The 16391-nt window shown below is 51.6% G+C and overlaps 1 protein-coding gene across 9 annotated transcripts in view; it reads left to right on the top strand.

Moving 5' to 3' along the window:
• Nucleotides 1-16391, top strand: part of SYNGAP1 (synaptic Ras GTPase activating protein 1) — an 85511-nt gene that overhangs the window by 44389 nt on the left and 24731 nt on the right. For 6 of the 9 annotated variants that reach the window (XR_008316341.1, XM_053296890.1, XM_053296888.1 and 3 more), the window contains 6 exons: nt 1086-1210; nt 2461-2614; nt 2728-2826; nt 14145-14699; nt 15442-15586; nt 16049-16193. Coding sequence is in view for 8 of the 9 variants with exons in the window: in XM_053296890.1 (XP_053152865.1) it covers nt 1086-1210; nt 2461-2614; nt 2728-2826; nt 14145-14699; nt 15442-15586; nt 16049-16193 (1223 nt within the window). In the remaining variant the exon portion in view is untranslated. Of the gene's footprint in view, nt 1-1085; nt 1211-2460; nt 2615-2727; nt 2827-12856; nt 13021-14144; nt 14700-15441; nt 15587-16048; nt 16194-16391 lie in introns of those variants that run through there. The other 3 variants (XM_053296887.1, XM_053296892.1, XM_053296893.1) reach the window with 2 other exon arrangements.

Raw genomic sequence — 16391 nt, 5'->3', positions numbered from 1 at the left:
GTTAATGTGACAGCTGAATAGACAGTAAAACGGAATTCAGAAAGCACACATGAAAAGAATTCTGCCTTGGAGAGAAGCAGACACACCAGTGTAAAATTGAGGTATTAGGTAGGCAATGGCAGTTTGGAGGAAATTGAATGGGACAGCGTGGCTAACCAGCCACATGTGAGGCCACAGTGTGATGCAGCTGCACAAAAGGCCAAGACCATTCTAGACAATATTGACAGCAGCTTGACTGCCAGGACCAGAGAACTGAGCAACCCACAGGCTGCTTGTGGCTTGGTCCCGCTGGCAGGGACAGCCCAAGGTTTTGACTCACTTGAAGTAAGGCACGAAACACTACCTTGTCCCATGCCCCTGGTGCGAACCAGTCCCCTTTCAGAACTGAACCTTGCAAGCTTTGCAAGTGGCATGGAAGGGCAGAGAGGAGGGAAAGTGCCAGAAGCCTCCTCTCCTCTCCTCGTACTTCTTGCAGGCTTTGTCAGGGGTGTGAGGAAAGGTGCTCCTTGCCAAGCTTTCAAGAGTCATATCAGTCCCAAAGAGCTGCTCCAGTGGCAGGGGGCATCTTGCCGCCCTGTTGGTGCCCCAGCAATCTGCCACCTGAGGCAACTGCCTCACCTCGCCCCATGGAAGGGCCGCCTTTGCGTATTAGGCAGTCACCTGAAGCACTGTGTTCAGTATACATCAAGAACCTGAAAAAGGCTCACCGGAGCAGAATTGGAGAGGTTATAGGCACTGGAAAAAAAGAGTCCTGTCCTTTGTCTCGGGGGAAGAAGCAGAAGGGGATGTAGAGAGGGGATCCCAGAAGGAAGGACGGAGGGGTGCACCTGAGGACTGTGGCAGGGTGGGGGAAGCAGGTGTCCCTCCTGCCCTGTCAGCATAGCGCAATTGCCAAGGAGTTTAGAAGGGAGGGATGCAGATTTAGGCCAAGCAACTGAAGAAGCCCACTGGGGCAAGCGCTGCTGTGGCAGAGCAAGCCCTGTGGATCCTTTCCTTGGAGGCTGGACGGGCGCTGCCAGCGCGCAGGGGACTCGGCTGTGGCGCGGGTGTGAGTGTGTCAGTCTCCTGCCTCTCCTTCCCCTCAGCAACAGGGATTTTTGAGTCGCCGTCTGAAAAGCTCCATCAAGCGCACCAAGAGTCAGCCCAAGCTGGACCGCACCAGCAGCTTCCGCCAGATGCTGCCTCGGTTCCGGAGCGCCGACCATGACAGGTGAGGAGACGCGGGGCGGACTCTGCACCAGAAGCCGCCAGAGAAGCTCGGAGCGGAGGGGCCGGGCCTTAGCCAGCTGGTGGGGGCTCTGGCCACCCACCCCAGAACTGTGCTCTCATGACCGACTGTGGGCTCCCCTGGTCTCCTCCTCCCCTTGGTCCCCTTGGCCTCACCCTCCTTTTCCCCCCCCGTGGGGGCCCAGTTCCCCAGAGCTCACTTTCCCCCACCTGACTGCCTGCTTTCCTGCCTGCCTTAGAGGCTCATGAGGCCTCCTTCCTCCTCCTCCTTCCTCCTCCTCCTCCTTCCCCCCCTCCCGCCGGCTGTGTTTGGCTGACTCCAGTCCCCACGGCTCCTCCCTAGGTACCCTGCATATTTTTAGCCTCTGCCTGCCTCCTCCCCCCCATCCCGCTGACGGCAGCCCCGACACGCATGGGCTCTCTCCACTTACGCCGCTGGGCTAAAAATATCCTCCTGGGGGCGGCAGCTTCAAGCAGAAATGCCACAGGGGAGGAGGGGATTTCTGAGGAGCTGCTTCCTCTCTGTGCCTCCGCGTGGCACCCCCAGCCCTGCAGGGTCCTCTGGGAGGGCAGTGGCCAGAGGGGGTGGGGGAGAGGGGATCTGGTGAGGGACAAGAGCAGTGGCATGGGGGTGGCTGTGTGGAGGGGGCACAGAGGGAGCAAGGATGCAGGGACGGGCCCCTCCCTGGCTGGCGCACTCTCTGCCTCTGGGATGCTCAGGCTGATGAGGGCAGGAGTCCGGGGCTAAGTGGGCTCCTCCCACCCCTCACTTTTCTGGCCGGGGTTGACTTTGCTCACCTCTCCTCTGACGCTCTCTCCATCTCTCTCTTCTCTCTCTTTCTTTCTCTCTTTCCTCTGTCTCGATCCCGTTCTCCAGGCCAGGAGCCCCTGGCAGCTGCAGAAATGTCCCTCTGGGGGGCAGACGCCAGGTACCCCACCAGTGTGTGGGTTTTGCCACCGGCCCCTCCCGTCCTGCACACTCCCCCTCCCCCCCATAGAAGCGGCAGCCTCACGCGCCCCCAGCTCTTTGGCACCCCCTGTCATGCCCTGCCCGTGCTTGTGTCGTGACCGTGGCTAGCACCAGCCTTGCCCCCCTCCCTTGTGCCCTCCACTCCAGATGCCACCTCAGCAGCAGCAGCCGCCGCAGCAGCACCCCCAGCCCGGCTCCTCCTCCTCCTCGACCCCAGGGCCCACCCCTCCATCTGCCTCACCTTTCCCTTTCCTCCCCCCCAGGGCCCGCCTCATGCAGAGCTTCAAGGAGTCCCATTCCCACGAGTCCCTGCTCAGCCCCAGCAGCGCCGCGGAGGCCCTGGAGCTCAACTTGGACGAGGAGTCCCTCATCAAGCCGGTCCACAGCAGCATCTTGGGACAGGAGTTCTGCTTTGAGGTACCCTCTGGGGCAGGCGGGCCTCTCTGGCGCAGCCCGGGCGTGGCTGGCCGCTGTGCGCCCGCAGAGCATGGCTCACCCTGCTGCTCTCTGCCGTGGTCTCTCCCTCTCAGGTCACGACGTCTTCTGGCACCAAGTGCTTTGCCTGCCGTTCGGCTGCTGAGCGGGACAAATGGATCGAGAACTTGCAGCGGGCAGTCAAGCCCAACAAGGTAGGGGGGCCGCCCCTCCTCTTTCCCCTGCCCCTCCTGCTTCTCCGGGGGGATCCTCTGTGCCCTCTGGAGACCATTCCAGCCTGCTGAGGATGGAGCCACTGCAGGCCGCCGTGTGTGACATCACCCCCCTTTGCGCAGGGAGCAAACCATGGAGGCCGTAAGCCTGTAACAGGGATTCCCAGATGTCGTTGCCTACAGCTCCCGCTACCCCCAGCCAAAGGCTATTGCAGCTGGAGATTATGGGAGCGAAAGTCAGCAACATCTCGGAGTCCCTGTTCCCACAGGGCCCTTCAGCCCTCTGTGGGAAATGTCTCAGGGTGGTGGCGGGGAACTTCTTTGCCAGCCAGGAGAGGCCTTTTCATGCTAGATGGAGTGTTGGAATGGAGGACCCTGTCAGGAAATCCACTTTCCCCGCTTTCAATAGACAGTTTTAAAAATAACTATTTTCTCTCAGGAATGAGGTTCTCAATTTTTTTGCTGTACTGACCTCTCCTCCTGTGCCTGTTAGAGCAGTGTGTGATCTTCTTCATACATTAGCCAGGGATCTGTGTTGTGGAAAACTCTACCTTACGATTTCTATAGATCAAGCTCTTGATGAAGGCACAGGCTGGAACCCTAATCCGTTGGCAATCCTGGCCCCTTCCACAAAGGTTTAGCTAGTTTGGGCTTTTCCTCCTCTGAAAGGGCTCTCTGGCGGCTATAGCCTCTCCAGTCTCCAGAGCACAGCCCTGAAGCTCACTTCCCAGTGAGGCTGGAGGGATGCAGCAGCAGATGGGTCATTGGCCTAGAGATCTGGGAGAAGAAGGGAATGCAGCCACCTTTCCCGCTTCTTGCAAGGGGAGCGGATTATTATTATTGTTGTTGTTGTTATTATTATTACATTTATATCCCGCTCTTCCTCCAAGGAGCCCAGAGCGGTGTAGTACATTCTTGAGTTTCTCGTTCACAACAACCCTGTGAAGTAGGTTAGGCTGAGAGAGAAATGACTGGCCCAGAGTCACCCAGCTAGTTTTATGGCTGAATGGGGATTTGAACTCCCCATTCAGCCATTCACCCCATTCAGAAACTAGAGGTGTGAGCACTGTAAGATATTCCCGTTAGGGGATGGAGCAGCTCTGGGAAGAGCAGAAGGTTTCAAGTTCCCTCCCTGGCAGCATCTCCAAGATAGGGCTGAGAGAGATTCCTGCCTCCAACCTTGGAGGAGCCGCTGCCTGTCTGTGAAGACAATACTGAGCTAGATAGACCAATGGTCTGACTCTGTATATGGCAGCTTCCTATGTTCCTATGAACTCGGGACTCCCTGGTCCTAGTCCAGCACTCTAACCACTACACCACGCTGGCTGCGAGAGGGGGGACTCTGCTGCCCTCATGCCATGCTTCTCCACTTCCCCAGGACCTCAGCTCTAGCAACTCTTGCAAAGAGCTCTGTGGGAGAGATGCTCAAGACCACAAACTTGAGCATAAGGCAGAGACCAGATCTAAGAACATAAGGACAGCCTTGCTGGATCAGGCCCAAGGCCTATCTAGTCCAGCAGCCTGTTTCATACAGTGGCCTCTTAAAACCATCCAAGTTGTTGGCTTGTCACTACATCTTGTGGCAGAGAATTCCACAAGTTGATTAGATCTGAGCCCCAACAATGAGCACCCAACCCCACCAAAAATTACATCCCTTTCAGTTAAGTATCCCCCACAATACTCATCCCCTACCCAATTAATGTACTTATTTATTTTATTATTCAGTATATTTTTATACCACCACATCTAAGTTGCTGACCACGGTTTACAATAAATAAAAACAGTAATCAATTAAAATAACAATCAGTCAATCAAAATAACAATTAAACAATCAAACATTTAAAACAAACTAAGACTAAAGACTTTTGGAAGGGCAGTATAGAAATCTAATAAATAAATAAATTTTAAAAATCAAATTTAAAGCCCTGGGAAGCCAGACTTAAAAAGTGGGTTCTAAGAGTTCTCTTGAATGCCAATAATGTTGATACATCTAAGATTTCTGAGGGGAGCACATTCCACAACCTAGGATTGTGGAATCTTATTTCCCCTCTGACTCTCATCCTGTAAGAAAGAGAAAATTTCTCTATTTTCCTCTTGCTTCCCTGGTGCAGAGCTTTGGTGCAGACTGATTCTCCATCCCCACATCCCGCTTCAAGGGGCAGGACTCCAGCTGTGTCCCCCACATGCGCCCACCTGCCTTCCCTAACACAACCACTCCAGCCTGCCCAGCGCAGCCCTCCATATGGCTTCCATTGCATGGCATGCTGCTGGTACCTCAGTGCATGACATTCCCCAAACCCGGGAGTGTACCCTCAAAATCAAGGAAAGGGAGGAGGGCAAGGAAGGACGAGGGGGCAGTTACTGCATGTTTCCCCTGAAGATGGCCATTGGTTAGACACTGTGTGCCCTCTAGGAGACGAGGCTAGTGGTACATAGGAAGATAGGAAGCTGCCATATACTGAGTCAGACCATTGGTCTATCTAGCTCAGTATTGTCTTCACAGACTGGCAGCGGCTTCTCCAAGGTTGCCGGCAGGAATCTCTCAGCCCTATCTTGGAGATGCTAGGGAGGGAACTTGAAACCTTCTGCTCTTCCCAGAGTGGCTACATCCCCTGAGGGGAATATCTTGCAGTGCTCACACATCAAGTCTCCCATTCAAATGCAACCAGGGCAGACCCTGCTTAGCTATCCACCCTTAGGACTGTTTAGGGCTAAGAACATGGGCGTGGGATTTCACACACACACACACACACACACACACACACACACACACACACACACACGTCCCATGGTCATAAGAGGGGATTTTTTTTATTTTTATCTGTTTACTAAATTTATATCTCACTCTTCTTCCAAGGAGCCCAGAGTGGTGGACATGTTTATGTTTATTCTCACAACAACCCTGCAAATTAGGCAGAGAATCACCCAGTGTAGCCTAGGTTACCCTGTAGAGTTAGGCAGAGAAAGAAGTGTCTGGTGCAGAATCACCCAGTGAGTTTCAAGGATGAATAGGGATTTGAATTTGAGTCTCCCTAGTCCTAGTCCAGTTCTCTAACCACTATACCACACTGGCAGGGGTCGGAGTGCCAGTTCGCTCAGAGGTAGGTTCCGGCCCCCTCTCCACCCCCCACCTTTTTTTTGCCAGCAAGCCGTAGCCCAAGGGGAGGCTTTCCCTCAGGCTGGCCTGGTCTGAGGTGAGGAGCAGGGAAAACCGTGCGGGTCTGGGTCCAGGTAGGGTTGCCATATTCTGGCTTTCCAAATCCGGGTGCCTAATTTGCATATTTTGTAAATTGGCTTGAAAATAATTTTTGTGCCTAATTTGCATATTTTGTAAATTGGCTTGAAAATAATTTTTGAGCAGAATAGTGGCTGCACGTTTTGCTCCATAATGCTGCTTCTACAAGGGCTAGAGCTTAGCTTAAAAAGAAAGAAAGAAAGAAAGAAAGAAAGAAAGAAAGAAAGAAAGAAAGAAAGAAACTGAAATCTGGGCGAATCTGGGTGGGCTAAGCAAGCTGGGTGAAAAGCTTAAAATCCGGGTGAAACCCGGAATTTGGGGGGCATGGCAGCTCTAGGTCCAGGGCACGGATGAGGTCAGGAGGGTGAGGGGGCAGAAAAAAGGCTGCTAATAGTGGTGACACCCCCCCCCCATTTACTTGGCTAACCTTTTGATGACCCTCTGAGTGGGCTGACCAGTTGGCCCCCGCTGAATGTTGGCCGCTTATTTTTTCCTGTCAGACTCTTCCCTGCCACCCCACACCGTAGAGAGCAGCAACCAAAGGGAAGAGTGTTCCTGACTTGCTCTGAGTGTGTGTTTGAGGGGTGGTTCTGGGGTCCCCCGCTGAAGCTGGAGGGATGGCTGCTGCCTTCCCCTCTCAGGAAGGAGCATTTCTCTGGAAAGCAACTGGTGGGGGAGGTTTTCCTCAGCGGACAGGCCGGCGCAGGTGCAGACATATTTCCCCACTGATCTTCCCTGGCTTTTTGGCTTTCCTTCTGGCCTCACTTGACCCTCTTTCTGCGGTGAGGAGGGTAATTGCTGAGGCACAGGCCAAAATGGTGGCCTCCGACTCTCCAGGCCCTTCCTCTTAATCTCTCTGAAAATGGAGGGATTCCTCCGGCCCCCCATTATTTTGCCTTCAAGTGAGGTTTGTAGGACAGGAGCCCCCATTACCTAACATGTTGCCTAACGTGAGTCAGGGCTTTCTATGGGAATGCTGGTGTGTGTGTGTGTGTGTGTGTGTAGTCGGAGCCCCCACACGTCAGTCTGGGGTAAGAGCTGGTTTGCTGAGTTTTTATAGGGAGTTGGGAGAGGGGCCTTTTGGCTCATGGGCAGGAGGACTGTGTGGGCTCAGAGCTGCTCCCTCCCCACACAGCCATTCAAGACCAGTTCTCCGCTCCCCACCCCACTCCCGGGTTTGAAGCTCATGACACGAGCCCCCCTCCGTCAAGAATGTGCTTGGTGCGAGGGTGCGTTGGCTGCTTCCTTGTGGTTGGGTCCTAGGCTACCCTGGCACAGTGGGGTGTGTAGGGGTCCCTCACGTCAGCACCAGCTGCCCTGGGTGGAAGGTGGTGTTGCCACACCATTTATTTATTTATTTTTATTAACATATTTTTATACCTATCATATATATCATTTGCTTAAAGGGTCACATGACTTGGCCCTTGAGATTTTAGCAGCTTAGCAGTTGGATCCAGTCATGCTACTCCAGAAATGTGTGAACTGGGACTAATTCTCTCAGACCATCCCACAGGGTTCCTCTTCTCTGGATAAATCAGTTACCGGCTAATTAAACATAAGAAGAACCTGGTGGATCAGGCCCAAGGATGGTCTAGTTCAGCACCCTGTTTCCCACAGCGGCCTACCAGATGTCTCTGGGAAGCCCACAACTAGGAGATGAGGGCCTGGCCTAGATTGACCTCCCGCCTCAGAGGCCTGATGCCCCTCAGTAGCAGTTGCAGGGGAGCAAACTTTGGAGAGAGGGCATGCACATACCTCTTTCCTGTGGGCTCCCCAGAGGCATCTGGTGGGCCACTGTGTGAAACAGGAGGTTGGACTAAAGAGGCCTTCTTGGGCCTGATCTGTTCTTGTTCTTATGACCCATGTCAAATCCATGCTGTGGGGTCTGAGATCCTCCCCCCAAATCTCTGCCATCCTCACCCACACTATGCTCTTCTTCGAGTTGCTGAATGGATGAACATAAGAAGAGCCATGAGGATCAGGCCCAAGAAGGCCCATCTAGTCCAGCATCGTGTTTCCCACGCTGGCCCACCAGATGCCTCTGGGAAGCCCACAAGCAGGAGATGACAGCATCCCCCCTCTCCCACCCTTGCTCCCCTGCAACTGGGATTTGGAGGCATCCTGCTGATAGCCATCAAGACTAGTTGCTGCTCTTCTGCGTACAAAACCCTGACCCAGAATCAGGTCGTCTATGAATGATTTGGCACCAGGTTCCCCACGAACTTGCAGTGCACTGCAGGCCAGAGGTGGCCCATGTCGAGGGCTGACTTTCAGTAGATTGCAGAGAGGGAGCCTTTGATAGACTTCTCCTCCATTATTGTGGATTGTCATTAGTTTACTGTCTTATTCGTAAACTGCCTTGAGAAATTTTATTTCAAAGGAGGAATAGAAATCTCTTAAATGAATAGCAAATCTCAGTCACCTGGGCAGGAGGCCATTTGTATTCTGAGTTTGCAGAGCAGACACTGAGAGTCCACATGTTCTCCATATTAACAAAATTGACATTCTGCACCCAGCAGTCCAAATTCTGGGACCAGGAGCTTTCCCAGGCAGCGGGCTTTACCGCGGGTTTTCTGCAAGGCTTTACTGTGAGTTCAAAGTTGCCCACAAACGACGACACCAAAAAAGGGATTTTTTTTTTTTTTTACCCTGGATATTAATCAGGGTAAATTTGTCTGATATGTGAATGCACACCTTCATTCTGGAGGAGATGCGAACTAAATCCAGGTGTTAAAAACTTTAACTTATCTTTATCTTAACTTTATTTTACATAATATAAATATTATGTGGGAGTGCATACATAGACGCCATGCCTCTTCCTTTGCATAATTTATTCTGTTTTGCATAATTAATCCTACAAGTGTACAGGGCTCTGAAACCCCAAATACACAAATCTTCCTCAGCTGCTCCCTACGATTCCAGCAGGTTTCATCCCCACACTTTCAGATGCAAGTAGAATGGCTAAAGAACTTGCTTCAAAAATTTAAAATAAAAAAGGAGAAGCTGATATTTTCAATAAGGGGGACTGTGTGTATCCTGCACTCCTAGGAACATAGGAAGCTGCCATAGACTGAGTCAGACCACTGGTCCATCTAGCTCAGGCCTGCTCAACTTAGGCCCCCCAGCTGTTTTTGGACTACAACTCCCATAATTCTCAGCCACAGCAGCCAATAGCCAGGATTATGGGAATTGTAGGCCAACATCTGCAGGAGGGCCGAAGTTGAGCAGGCCTGATCTAGCTCCATATTGTCTACACTGACTGGCAGTGGCTCTCCAAGGCTTCAGGCAGGAGATTCTCTCCCATCCCTACCTGAGATGCTGCCAGAGAGTGAACCTGGGCCCATCTGCATGCGAAGCAGATGCTCTCCCAATGAGCTACGGCCCCATCCCTTAAGGGGAATAACAGCGCTACCATGTAGTCACCCATCCAAATGCAAATCAGAGTGAAATTGTCCCCTTAGCAAAGGGGACAATTCATGCTTGCTACTGCAAGATTACCACTTCTGTGGTATCATGGCAGGCCATGGTCCTGGGAGGCAGCGATTTGCCCAAACATTTCCAGAAGGGACCCCCTTCAAACCCACTGTGGGCCACCCTGACTCTCTTAAGGTGTGGCCCTAATGAAGGATAACAAGAGCTTGCAGATTTCCCACTTTGTCCCACACCACCGCTTGGTCCCAGGGCATCGTCACCAGAGCCAGCGTGGTGTAATGCTTAGAGTGCCTGACTAGGACTGGGGAGACCCGAGTTCAGATCCCCATTCAGCCATGAGACTAGCTGGGTGACTTTGGGCCAGTCACTTCTCTCTCAGCCTAACCTACTTCACAGGGTTGTTGTGAAAGAGAAACTTAAGTATGTAGTACACTGCTCTGGTTTCCTTGGCGGAAGAGTGGGATATAAATGTAATAATAATAATAATCAGCATCAGCATCGTCTGAAGGCATATGATCGAGCCCCCTTGCTGAAGATGAGTAGGTCTGGGTCTGGCCAGGGCAGCTGGGAATCCCACAAGCACCACCACCCTGGAAGAAAGGCAGAATAGACATATATCATAAGATAAAGAAATCATCCCCAGGGCTTTCCTGTTGATTTTGAATCAGGATAATTACAGCTGCTTGTCTTTCTGCTTTTGCTGGTGCTGCTCCCCCAAGGATGTTGCATCCCAGTTTGCCCTTTGGTGGGTCCTTCGCCGTCCTGAGTGTTCATTACTATTCTTCGGGCCTTTCATGCCCACCTTTTAGTTAAACAGCTTCTCATCTTAATTGTTCCCCATAGCTTCTTAAATGCAGCTGCTTTGGACTGCTGGTATTGTCTGTACTGACTGGCAGCAGCTCTCTAGAGTTGTAGGTAGAGAAGTGTGGTGTATTTCCCAGCCCTATTATTTATTTATTTATTTAGCATATTTTTATACCACCCAAAACACAGGTTCTCTGGGCTGTTTACAAGACAATAAAAACAACCAATAAAAGATTTTTTTTTTTGCCATTTTAAAATTTTATTGATTTTTACAATATCTTAACAATCAAGTTACACTTAATTAAGTAAATGTTGACTTCCCGCTTACCAGTCTGTGCGGTTCTTGTTAACTATACATATAAACCATTGCTATAATATTACAAAACATATATACTCCACCTTACAATTCGATTTTACCCTACCCCAACCTGCTGTGATACTAAATTTCAAACCCTGCTGAAAGGTCCATGTTAGAAAAATAGTTCTTTAAGTGAAGTAAGAAAGGTTCCCAATCTTCTTTAAAACATTCCAAGTTTTCGTCCCTTATGTGTTGTAAGTTTTGCCATCTCCGCATATTCCAAAATTTTTATCAACCAGTCTTCTTTTGAAGGCATTTCGTTATCTTTCCATTTCTGCGCATATACTATTCTAGCCACCATGGTTGCATACATAAAAAAAGTTAAATTTCTTCTAGAGAACTCTCCTTGAGTTATTCCCAACAAGAAGGATTCTGGCCTCTTAGGAAATGTCATTTAAAAATTTTGCCTTTGCCTTCCCACATGACCACCAAAACAACCAATAAAAGATTAAAACATTTCAACAATTAAAATTCAAAAAGTTAAAACTATTAAAACACAATTAAAACAATATCTGATTAAAAGCCTGGGTGAACAAATGCGTCTTGACTGCCCTTTTAAAAGTTGTAAGAGATGGGGAGGCTCCTATTCCAGTAGGAAGTGTGTTCCAAAGCCTCAGGGCAGTAACGGAGCAGGCCCGTTCCTGAGTAGCCACCAGACGAGCCGGTGGCAACTGCAGACGAACCTCCCCAGATGATCTCAATGGGCGGTGTGGTTCATAGCAAAGAACACGTTCTCTTAAATACTCAGGGCCAGATACGGCCCGTAAACGTGCCTCCGGGGGGGCGGGGAAGCGGGCAGCTTCTTTTTAAGTGTAAACGGAGCTGGTGCTCTGTGCCGCCCAGCAGCCCTCGCGGCGGGGAATCGCCTCCACCACTCACCTGGCTGCTGGCCGGGGCTCGCCTCCGTGGGAGCCAGGTGAGTGGCGAAGGCGATTCCCCACTGCAGAGGATTCTGGGCGGCATGAAGCACCGGCTCCAATTACACTTAAAGAAGCCGCCCGCCACCCCCACCCCCCCGGAGGCACGTTCACGGGCCAGGCCTGCCAGGGTCCAGGCTTTATAGGTTATAACCGAAACCTTGTACTTTGTCCGGAAACTTACCAGCAGCCAGTGTAGATTTTTTAAGATAGAAGTGGTATGGTCTCTCTGGGATGACCCAGAGACCAACCTGGCTGCCGCATTCTGGACTAACTGCAGTTTCTGGACTACCTACAAAGGCAGCCCCACATAGAGCGCATTGCAGTAGTCAAGTCTGGAGGTGACCAGCAGAATTACTACTGTTCTGAGGTCATTTATCTCAAGAAACGGGCGCAGATGGCGTATTAGCCGAAGCTGATAAAAGGCACCTCTGGCCACTTCCTCAACCTGGGACAGCTGGAGATGCTGTCAGGGATTGAGCCTGAAGGCTGCATGCAAAGCAGGAGCTCTGCCCCTGAGCTGCAGTCTCAAAACCTACCCCCTCCCCCATTTCTAGTGATGTCAGTGCTTTTCTCAACTCCATAAAGGAAGGTGTCCCCAAAAGGGATTCAACACTAGTGCCTCTGCAATGACTTGACAAAGGCCCACACTGAAACACACACTGAATTGCAACACTGCTCTAAGAGGGGGAACTGGCAAATGCCAATACAGAATGTAGCTGGTAAGGGGCACCTGAGCCCCTCTTCTGTGGAGGTGCAGCTGCTTGGAGATGCCCCCATGGGACTGAACGATCTTTAGGTTAGGGAAAACTGACTTGGAGCCAGAGTTCAGGGCATGACTGAAGCCTGTGAAATGATGCATGGTGCGTAGAGAGTGGAGAGAGAGAGAAGCTTGTCTCCTGCTCCTATACCAACAGAACTTGGGGTCATCTCATGAAACTGACTGGCAGGAGATTTAAGATGAACAATAGGAGGTGAAGGACATCTTTGCAGAGTGCATAATTAGTTTGTGGAACTCTCTGCCACAGGGTATGGTGTTGGCCACAAGCTCTGATGGTGTTAAGAGGGGCTTAGATAAATTCATGGACAAATTTATTCGAATTGCAGGGGAGCAACAGTGGGAGAGAGGACATGCCTTCATTTTATGCTTGAGGGCCTCCCATAGACATCTGGTGGGCCACTGGGGGAAACAGGATGCTGGACTAGATGGGCCTTGGGCCCGATCCAGCATCTGGGCTCTTCTTATTTTCTTACTATGATTTTAAGTGTTAGCAGGCACTCCATGAGCTGGTCCTCACGATCAAAATCGGTAGGAGGGGTGTCCAGCCAAGCTTCAAGACCTGTGCATGCTCCCGAGAAATGGTTGTGTGTTGGGAAACATCAAGATAGGAGGAGGAGGAGGACGCAATCGTGTGCTAGCCGCAATCCAGGTAGGACTGTGCAGGACGTGCTTTCCTTCCCCCTCACTACAGTGCTGGGTACACAACGCGAGTAGGCCAATTCTCTCCTATCCAGATCGCAGCTAGCAGATACAGGGCCTGTTCACACAATCATTCAAATCTAGGTTCAATGTGGGTTACTAATATTAGTGTGATTGTGTGAACTCATGCCGAGGCAGAAATATCAGATTCATCTCAGGTCATAATCCACTCTGGCGTGAGTTAACACATTACTATTGGCATTCCTCGTTAAACCTAGATTCAAATTATTATTATTATTTTTACATTTATATCCCGCTCTTCCTCCAAGGAGCCCAGAGCGGTGTACTACATACTTGAGTTTCTCTTTCACAACAACCCTGTAAGGTAGGTTAGGCTGAGAGAGAAGTGACTGGGCCAGAGTCACCCAGCTAGTTTCATGGCTGAATGGGGATTTGAACTCAGGTCTCCCCGGTCCTAGTCCAGATCTCTAACCACTACACCACGCTGGCATTTCACACAAATGATTGTGCAAACCAGGCATATCACTTTCCCCTCCTCCTACCTTGTTGTTTACTGACACACGACTGGAGCGTGCATGGGGCTTGCAGCCTGGCTAGATGCCCCTTATATTCTGATTCTGATTGTGAGAACCAGCCCCATGTGTGAAATCCAACCAGAAATGTAGGTGCTCCTAAAGATGTTTGTCCCATTTGGTCTGTGAAAATGAGGGCCTTTGAGAATTACCCCACAGCTGGCCCACCGCATGGAGCCCTGCTGGTGCTCTGATTGCTAAGGTCCTGCTTCAAAATCCACAGCCTTTGCTGGTCTTCCTGGAAGCCAGGGTTGAGAGCCGTCCCTCTGTGCTTAGGGCTGGGATGCAGGAGCTCCTGGAAGATTATGCCCCCCTGATTGCCCATTGTTCCTGTAGGCAAAATAGACAAACCTGCTTGCAACCTCTGATACCTGCGTGTGCCCAAGGTTCCCCTCTCTGCCCCATCTGTCACTGACTGACAGCAGCCACTGCACGCGGTTTCTTCCAACCCTCCCCACTGGAGGACCCGGGGCTGTGCCCCCTCCTTCCACCCCGCTGTGCTTCCACCCCAGTCTCTCAAGCCCTGCTCTCCCCCACCCAGGACAACAGCCGCCGAGTGGACAACGTGCTCAAGCTGTGGATCATTGAGGCCCGGGACTTGCCCCCCAAGAAGCGCTACTACTGCGAGCTGTGCTTGGACGACATGCTGTATGCGCGCACCACCAGCAAGGTGCGCACGGACACCGTCTTCTGGGGGGAGCACTTTGAGTTCAACAACCTGCCGGCCGTGCGTACCATCCGGCTGCACCTCTACAAGGACACGGACAAGAAGCGCAAGAAGGACAAGAGCAACTACGTGGGGATGGTGAGCGTCCCCATCGCCAGCGTGACGGGGCGCCACTTTGCCGAGCAGTGGTACCCGCTCAGCCAGCCCAGCGCCAGCAAGAGCAAGTCCGGCTGCCCCGCCATCCGCGTCAAGAGCCGCTTCCAGACCATGAGCATCCTGCCCATGGAGCTGTACAAGGAGTTTGCCGAATACGTCACCAACAACTACCGCATGCTCTGTGCTGTGCTGGAGCCTGTCCTGAGCGTCAAAAGCAAGGAGGAGGTGGCCTGTGCCCTGGTGCACATCCTCCAGAGCACGGGCAAGGCCAAGGTACCTTCCCAGAGGGAGGGGGAATAGGGTGGAGGCTGCTGTGAAGGGTCAGGTGGGGCTCGGGGCACGGGTGGTGGGGCTGGTACCTTGGGCAGTGGTGGGCAAGGTTGGCTGGAGGTGGGAACGAGCTCACTTTCAAGTTAGTGCGTGAGCTAGCTGGGGTGATGGTTACCTTCCGGCGGGGTGGGGGGGACGGGGACCAATGCTCATTGTGATTTTTGACGTCTACACCCCGCAAGATGGGAAATAGCAGAGAGCATTGTAAGACTTTCAGCTTTCAGTGTGTTGCCATGCTTTGATTGTCCTGACCATCAGGCTTGCAGCGGCCACTTTTGCAATGGTGTTTTAAAAGCTTTAAAAAGTTTTTAAAATGCACAAAAACACTACTATAAAATTCTACAAATGTTATCAGAGGAATGGAAACGAAAATTGGCAGGAATGTCCTCCAAAGGTTACTCCATGGAGAGAGTACGACACTTTGTTCATTGCTACCTTAACCCTGACCCTAACCCTTTCCTCTGTGCAAAACTGGCTGCAATTTTAATCGTTTGCAGGCAGGGATTAAAAAAGGGGTGATAACACAAAGAAAGCTGTAAGTGAAACGATGCTATCACCTTTCCCCCCATCTTTGTGGGGCAGACAGTGCCAAAAATCACTATGAATACCATCCCCTGAGGTGGTACTGATGGCCAAAGTTTGTGGACCTGGCTCATGGACTAAGCCCCTCTGCATCGCCCCATAGGACTTTCTGTCTGATATGGCCATGACAGAAGTGGATCGGTTCATGGATCGGGAGCACCTGATTTTCCGGGAGAACACGCTGGCCACTAAAGCCATAGAGGAGTATCTCAAACTGATTGGACAAAAATACCTCAAGGATGCTATTGGTGAGGACTTGGCTGGGTGTGCACAGAGATGGAGGAGTATAAGAAATTGGGCCAGATGGGTACCCGTCGGGCAAGGTGGGGAGAGGAGCATGCTTATTTGCAGTCAGGCTGCTAATTAATCTGGGGGTCATTGGGGGAGTCCTCTGAGCATCGTGGTGGCACATCTCCTGAGGACTGCAGTGTTAGAGCTGAACCCAGATTTGTTTCCGTTGTTTCTAAGCAAGCCTTTGATGCTTCAGGCTGCAGGAAAATGAAATCCTGGGAGGGGTGTGTGCATGTGTCAATGTGCTCATTGCTAGGTGTGGCAGTAGAGCCTACTGTTGCCCTGTGCCCATTTTGACCCACTGAACGTGTGTGTGTGTGTGTGTGTGTGTGTGTGTGTGTGTGTTGGGATCAAAGCCAGCAGGGCCCAGCACAGCCCCACATTCCTACTCCTCGCTCCTATGCTTCCTTTTCCTGCAGGTGAGTTCATCCGGGCTTTGTATGAGTCAGAGGAGAACTGCGAGGTGGACCCCATGAAGTGCTCCACGTCCACCTTGGCCGATCACCAGGCAAACCTCCGCATGTGCTGTGAACTGGCCCTCTGCAAAGTGGTCAACTCTCATTGGTCAGTGCCGGACTGGGCTGAGCTGGGGAGTGGAGGGTGGGAAGCCTGCCCCTTCTACCATCTCCACCCTGCCATTGGATGGGGAAAGGAGTCCTCCCCTTGAGTAGCCAGAGGTGGGGCTCAGGGAAGGGGTTGCTGCAGCTGGTTTGGGGATTGTTGCTGATCTGTGGAGGGGCTTGTACAGCCATCCATTCATTC

The sequence above is a fragment of the Hemicordylus capensis genome, chromosome 2, assembly GCF_027244095.1.
Source record: "Hemicordylus capensis ecotype Gifberg chromosome 2, rHemCap1.1.pri, whole genome shotgun sequence".
NCBI lineage: Eukaryota > Metazoa > Chordata > Lepidosauria > Squamata > Cordylidae > Hemicordylus > Hemicordylus capensis.
Note: the sequence above shows the minus strand (reverse complement) of the source record. Positions and strands in the feature narration are given on the sequence as shown.